Here is a 7,868-nt window from a genome sequence, read left to right on the forward strand (position 1 = left end):
AAGCTTGGGAATGAGTTACTTATCAGCTTTGTGTTAGTTCTAATAAGTTTAAGTGATTTTGTAAAGTGGTGATAGTAAAAAGAAGTAGTTTTATTGTATCCATTGTATTTGTGATTGATCGTAATCCTATTCGTTTCATTTAGTTTAGATTGATTTATTGTTATATTAGCTGGCCCAGCAAATTTTTGACTACGGAACCCTACACGCCACGCACTTGGCCGGTTTTTTTGACTCTCGCTAAACTGGTGAGCCACTTTGCTGGAGAACTGGCGCTCCTTAAAAATAATTAGTATCTAAGTACCTAGTGTAAGTCTCTGCAAAAGAGTCCGGCTACTGGCTACATGCTCTTCCCTCTGCCAACCTGGGCACTTTGTTAGACCATACGACACTTTCTGTTCTGATTGGTCTTAGGCTTGGCGCCATGATAAACCAGCCTCACCGTTGCCACTGCGGTGACTGCGTTGACGCCTTCGGCCACCATGGGCTCTCCTGTTCGAGAAGCGCTGGACGCTTCTCCCGCCATAGTACCCTTAACGACATCATCCGGAGGTCCCTTGCCACCGCCCATGTGCCAGCTGTACTAGAACCTATTGGTTTGGCACGTAGCGATGGCAAGAGACCTGATGGTATGACGCTCGTACCGTGGAAGATGGGCAGGTCGCTTGTTTGGGATGCAACTTGTGTAGACACTTTAGCTGCATCCCACATTCAGGTGACCTCCTCTATGGCGAGTGCAGCGGCCATCAGCGCCGAACAGGCCAAGAGGCGCAAATATGAAAACCTCGATGGGAGCTTCGAATTCGTGCCTTTTGGTGTGGAGACCTTGGGGCCGTGGGGCCCGGGGGCTCGAGCTCTTTTTGAAGAAATTGCGAAAAGAGTTATCGAGTCAACCGGGGACCCGAGAGCTGGCAGCTACCTTGGTCAAAGAATTAGTTTGGCCATCCAAAGGGGTAATGCTGCCAGCATCTTGGGTACAATGCCTCGCTGCGGTGGTCTCGACGAGGTTTTAGATTTAATTTAATTTATTTTAGTTTTAATTTAATGTTGTTTTTTTTTAGATTTAAGTTTATTAACAGTTTATTTGTTAACCAATAATTAAATTAATTCAAAATATATTCAAATATAAACTTACCGTTAATTCTCAACGGAAACTTTTAGTACCTAGTAAATGATTCCTACATTACTAAACGTATATTCTAGATTACATACCTACTTAAACTCAAAACACTAAACAATACTTTTCTAATGCTCCCTGCGAAAAAGATGCACTGGGTTTAGAGAGAGAGTGGGTGGGTTAAGACTGGTCAATTAAGTTTAGAGATTGTGTAGTGTGTTTCCAACAGAATTGGCCGCAATGATACTTGTTGAGTGGTATCTGTAAACAGCGTGCCTAATAACTAAACGTAACGGATTGTTTAGTTTGTATGTCGAAACCGTTGAGATAACAAGACGGCTGTTAGCGAGTGACGCCGCCCGCCGCGCCGCCCGCCCAAACAATGTGCTATTTGCGAACGAGCCATCCTGTAAACAGGGCAGGTGCCAGCGTCATAGTCGCATGTCTTACGTAATACTGACAGATTATATTATTATGATAATATGTATAAATGTACCTGTTGTTTCTGGCTTATATTAGTTACCTTAGTGGTATTTTGGTGTAATGGTCAAATTGCCTTAACCTAATGGATAAGACGTCAACGTCCTATTTCGGTGGTCGGGGGTTCGATTCCGGGCACGCACCTCTAACTTTTCGGAGTTCTCTTCTCTCTGGGCAGGTTTCCGAACTTAAACGTCTCCGTCTATTAAATTGCCTCTCCCCACCGGAGTCTTTCGGCGTTTTGAGAAATTTTCAAAATTTTGAAACTTTGATTTTCCGGGATAATAATAGCTTATGTCACTCGCCAGGTTTTTATCTGTACCCATGCAAAAAATCACGTCAATCCGTTGCACCGTTCGCGTTGTGACGTGACTGAAGGACAAACCAAAAAACAAACATACTTTCGGATTTTTAATAAGGGTACTGATTGATCTATAAATCAAGTTGTAAACTTGAGTTGGTAGATAAGTAATAAAATTATACCTACTCTTTTCAAAAAGTTCAACTTAGCAAATTACTTTTAAAGGATCAAGTTAGCTACGAACTCGGAACTCCTATACTTTAGCTACGAGTTTGTATCACGAGTATAACGCTTACTACAATTTCAGACATTATTGCGAACACAAAGCTACTCCTAAAGCTATTTTCCGTTGAAGCTGTTTCAGTTCATTTCATCCCCTTAGGAACACTGGGCGTTATTGAATTTCTTTCAATAGATATAAGAACTCCTTTTTTTGTTACAGATACAAAATGGACCCCACAGTGGAGGCAAACTGGCGATAACCGGTTCACACAAAATGTGAGTTTCAATTCTCATGCTATTTACTCGTACAAATAAAAGTTAGAACTAAAACCGGCCAAGTGCGAGTCAGACTCGCGCACCGAGGGTTCCGGGTACTATAGTCGACATTTTGTACGATAAATAAATAAATAAAAATATGTTTTAGAATGTACAGGTCATCATACCTTTCATAATATGATACCCCACTTGGTATAGTAATCTTACTTTGAAAGTTGAAAATACTAATTATTTGTTCATGACCACATTTTAATAATTTTTTTGTGATGTAACCAAAAACTCACGGTTTTCGGATTTATCCCCTTACATGTGCTATAAGATCTACCGACCTGTCTGCCAAATTTCATTATTCTAGGTCAACGGGAAGTACCCTATAGATTTCTTGACACACAGACAACAAAGTGATTCTATAAGGGTTCCTTTTTTTGAGGTACGGAACCCTAAAAACGTTTCTAGTCACTGCTGTGCTAAGTATTAAAGTAAAATAACGAAAACTTTGTTGCAATTGTAGCGCAGATGTAGAGAAGGTAAAAGAAAACGTACATTAGCAACGAAAATGTTATTTCATTTATGGACTAAGAGCCCGGTAGGGCCAGATCTTCGTTATTTTATAAAAGCTGAAAGTTTCTAGGGGTATTATGCCTAACACAGGGAGGAACGATCAGCTACTATAACGCGTAAAATTTAACTCCTCACGCGGCATTTTAACTTTTTGTGTCAAATTTCATGTCAAAAGTACGATTTTAGTCCTTAATTTAAAGGTGAACCGTACTTTTGACATGATTTTTGACCCATAGAAGTTAAAATGGCGTGTGAAGAGTCATTATGTATGGACTATTTGAATTTTGCAATATTAGTATGGATTACGCTTTATACTTTGACGTAAGAAATTTTACAACTTTGTTACCTGTTACCTGCCAAAGCCACCATGATCTAAACTTCGTAGTTGCCGATCGTTCCTCCCTGTGCTGGGGACAATAGGCAGAGAAACTTTCAGCTTTTATAAAATAACGAAGGTCTGGCCCTCGCGGGCTCTCCCCCTATTATATTTCAGACGAAACTATGTATACAAACGTGAATCGCATTCCGCCATATTCTGCAGTTGGTACATACATTATTCTGAAACTCATTTCTGTTTTCAGGTGAGCATCGTCTTGGAATAATAGCTACGAGTCCTCACTTCACAGTAACGAGCTCGCCGCCATGGAGCTGGAAGACGTGGAGATGTACGCCAACACCAATTACTCGTACGACGACAACGGCACGTTCAACTCCACGTACGAGAACTGTCCCAACTTAAACCTGCCCATTGTATACGTCGTTACCCAAATTCTCTACGCCCTTGTATGCGTCGTCGGCTTGCTCGGGAACACTCTAGTAATATACGTCGTCCTTCGTTACTCCAAGATGCAAACTGTCACGAACATGTACATCGTGAACTTGGCCATTGCGGACGAGTGTTTCCTAATTGGAATACCTTTTCTTATCGTCACGATGTCGGTCCGCTCGTGGCCTTTCGGAAGGTTTATGTGCAAAGCGTACATGATATCTACTGGTATAAACCAGTTCACGAGCAGCATTTTTCTTTGCATCATGAGCGCTGATAGATATATTGCTGTATGTCATCCGATAGCAGCCCCGCGTCTAAGAACTCCTTTCGTGTCTCGCGTCGTGTCTGCAGCAGCATGGACCGCTTCAGCGTTAGTCATGACACCGATTTTCATGTACACGACTCTGATCGAATCGGAAAATGGATTATCGTGCAACATAGTGTGGCCGGAAAGAGAGTTCAATAAAGGACAGACTTCGTTCACTCTATACTCGTTTGCTCTCGGTTTTGCCGCACCGTTGACACTGATTTTCGTCTTCTACTGCCTGGTCATAAGGAAGTTGAAAACTGTCGGCCCGAAGAATAAATCTAAAGAGAAAAAGCGCTCGCATCGAAAAGTTACCAAGTTAGTGCTGACTGTGATAGCCGTGTATGTCCTCTGCTGGCTGCCGTACTGGGCCTTCCAAGTGGCTCTCATATACTCTCCACCGAACGAGTGTGCCAGTCGGATCACTATAACCGTGTTCCTCGTCGCCGCTTGCTTCAGCTACAGCAATTCAGCTATGAACCCTATTCTCTACGCTTTCTTATCTGATAACTTCAAGAAGAGTTTTCTCAAGGCTTGTACTTGTGCTGCTGGGAAAGATGTCAACGCGACGTTGCACGTGGAGAACAGCGTGATTCCGAGGAAGAAGGGTGGGAGTGCTGCGAGGGCTCAATCTCGAGCGTTGGCTGAGGCTCGCGGGATGTCTACTCAAGTGGAGGCAGCTGGAGGGTCACGGTCGGAAGCGTCTACGGCGGTGACTTCTCGTTCAGTGGCCGGGAGTGAGACCCTCAACATGGAAGCCCGGCCGTCCTCCCTGGCTCCTCTCATAGCCCCTAACGGATTGACCCACACGCGTCTCTGAGTGCGGATCTCTCGCCGCAGCCGCGAGCCGCCCACAACAGTGCTAGACGAGGACACTATGATCGTTTCCATAGATTAAGATGACAGACTGGTTTGTTGGAGAAGTAGGTGTTACTTTGTGGAAATCCACAGTATACAAGGAATCTACAGCTTAATACGCTATAATTCGCCAAAGCAGACAAATCTGTATGACATGAATCTTCGGGTAATAGCGAATTAAGCATAAAGTTTCTTGTACAAAGCCTGGTGTACCTTAACAGCAATAGTACTCTTTGTTAAGGATATTAGCTGATGGACAGTCAGTGTTTTCAAATTTAATCACTTGCCAGAACCCAGGAACGCAGCTGATATAGGGGTCCCCTAGATGCGCCGATCAGGGGTCCATAGGTCCTCTTCTGAGGAATTTTGTCAATTTCTGTAGCTTCTAAGGCTCCGTAAAACAAAATCAAATAGTTATTATAGCCGTGAAATTCTACATGCTGGATCAGCGAAAAGGCACCTGTGGACACCTTACTAGCGTATCAAGCGGCCTTCTATGTCAGTGGCATTCCTGGATCCTGGTAAGTGACTACATTTAAAACCCCTGGCCCTCCATTACTTAATATTCATAACACTCTTGCTCTTGCGAAAGTGTGCTGACTGCTGACAATCTAAAGGATGAATTATCATATTGAGGCTGTCAATTGTGCATTGTGGAGTCTACATCTCCTCTCCAAGGTCGGAGTGAAACGTATACTACGCGACAGGTCGAGATGACAGTTGGGGAGGGAAAGTCCCGCACACCCACACACAGCTCCCGCTCTAACCCGGCGCGGACGAACGCGGGTCCCCCCGCCTCATACCCTGACTGCCATCTCGACCTGTCGCGGACTGTATGCTAAGTGTGTTGCGGAAGATGGCTGTCAATTTAGTGTTAAGGGTGTGCACACATCTGACAGCTGAGAGACACGAGCCCTGTCTCGCCATCTGTCGGATAGAATCGTACCCAATGTAACTTAAGTACTGTGTCCAAATTAATGTATAGTTTTCGTTTATTACGAACAAAATTCAATGTAATGTGTGGACCTGAGTATACGAGTACAAGTTCCTGGTAGGAAGCTGTTTGTAACAGCCGTACTCAGAGTCGCTTAATCGTTACGTTAAACGAGACAGAGCTATCTCTCACGTAAATCTGTCTCGTTTTAACTCAATCTTAAGTAACGATTAGCGACTCTGAGTACGGCGGTTAATGATTTATTAATTGTATCTATTATTATGTCTATTGTATTAGAGCAAGATCCCAGGACCGCCAGACGTTCCTTATTTCTGAGAAACGAAATGTGTGGCATAGAGTAGTGTATGTACAGTACGCGATAGAAAGTAATGTACATCGGCCGTTAGAATGACATTTTGGCTTTGTAGATCGTTAAATCTATCACTCATACCTATATGACGTTTTGTCAGTCTCAACGACAGAGATAATGCTCTACAAATCTGCTATCGCCTTCTAAACTTCGATGTACATTACTTTCTGCCGCGTGCTGTAAAACATTAGACACTTTTGTTAAAGTCTGAGTGCTTATTATTATGTGTGTTTTACAGAATATTGTCAATAATTCGTTTGAATAATGCTAGACTAATGTTAAAGCTCGTCATCGTAATTTTTATATTATTTACTCAGGCAATACACAAATAAATCAGTACTCAGACTGTAAGAAAAGTGAGTATTATGTTTACGTACCTTTAGCAGCTGATATCTTTAAATTGACCATTGGCACAAGCCAGCGAATATGTGTACGTTACAAGTACACATTAACCACCTCTATCCCACAAAGGAGATGGACAAAAATTGTATGGACGCGTGCCCCAGACTGTACAGAGATGATAATATTTATGTGTCATTTAATAAATGTACAGAGATGATATATGTGCCATTTAATAGTATAAATCTTCTGTTTTAAGAAATAAAAAGTCGCATGTTTTTTTTAGTCGTGGCATTAAGTTTGTGATAGGCATAGTTCAGCCTGGGGCAAACTTTGTCCATATCGTTTCCTTGCTCAGAAAATAAGTAACGTCTGGCGGCACTGGAATCTTGGACCGTATATAGTTATTTTTTCTATTTGTTTGAAGGACGACATTATTTGGCCTAGGGTTGTAACGAAGAATTTATTAACATTTAGGTCTTTATCGTATGTATAATTATCGCGAGGCGAATAGTTTATTTGTATGTATTGCGTAAAAAATTACTCCTCACGCGCTATTTTAAATTTATGTGTCAAATTTCATGTCATAAGTACGATTTTAGACCTTATTTTAAAGGTTGACATGATTGAAAATGGCACGAGAGAAGTTATTTTGTACGGATTATACATAATGTTTATTCTATGTATAATTATTATCGTATGTATAATTATTTATACGAATAAATAAATAGTTAAAAGCGAATAGTTTATTTGTATACATAATGTTTATTGTAAAAATGTACATATTATCGTGTAAATATTTCACACTATTGTCATAATGTCAGAGTTGTAATTAAAATCGAATTCGTGACAAGTGTTGGCTATTATTTGAATCCTACTTTGAATCCTTACTTTGAAGCGGAGCTAAACGTTTAGGATCACATGAATCGTAAATAATTAAGAGGAGTTTATTCGTAGCGCGCTACACACAAGCGTAGTTCGGCTGTCGTTTGAATACTTATCCATCAATAAATATACATGTATGACAAACCGGCTTTACTCACGAATTTAGTCGACGTCCGAATAAGTGCGAACCCGTCCTTTTTCACAGGGACTCAATACGTGAATAAATCCGGCTTGTCGTACATGTATAATGGAAATCACTCAAACGCTGAAACTTACCAGCCAAATTCAATGAAATTTTATAGTTACGTCATAGGAGCTAAAATCTAAGCATCGATGTAATCTAAGTATATCTGTAGTTTTCCAGACTTCCGTTAAAATATTTCGTTTCGAAGTTGTACGGGCTCAAGAATTTTTAAACTTATTTTTGAAAATAGTTATTTTTTATGGAAATA

At 41.3% G+C, this 7,868-nt stretch overlaps 1 protein-coding gene across 1 annotated transcript; it reads left to right on the plus strand.

Moving 5' to 3' along the window:
* Positions 1-2,331: 2,331 nt before the first annotated feature.
* On the plus strand, positions 2,332-7,236 carry AstC-R2 (Allatostatin C receptor 2). Its single transcript, XM_034984606.2, has 2 exons — positions 2,332-2,393; positions 3,536-7,236. The coding sequence occupies exon 2, from the start codon at positions 3,597-3,599 to the stop codon at positions 4,848-4,850; it is 1,254 nt and encodes a 417-aa protein (XP_034840497.1). The 5' UTR covers positions 2,332-2,393; positions 3,536-3,596; the 3' UTR covers positions 4,851-7,236.
* Positions 7,237-7,868: the final 632 nt, after the last annotated feature.

This window comes from Maniola hyperantus, chromosome 3, assembly GCF_902806685.2.
Source record: "Maniola hyperantus chromosome 3, iAphHyp1.2, whole genome shotgun sequence".
Taxonomy (NCBI): Eukaryota; Metazoa; Arthropoda; class Insecta; order Lepidoptera; family Nymphalidae; genus Maniola; species Maniola hyperantus.

Excerpts from the sequence above, each read along its gene's own strand:
- AstC-R2 (XM_034984606.2), top strand. The coding sequence starts at position 3,597 with ATGGAGCTGGAAGACGTGGAGATGTACGCCAACACCAATTACTCGTAC.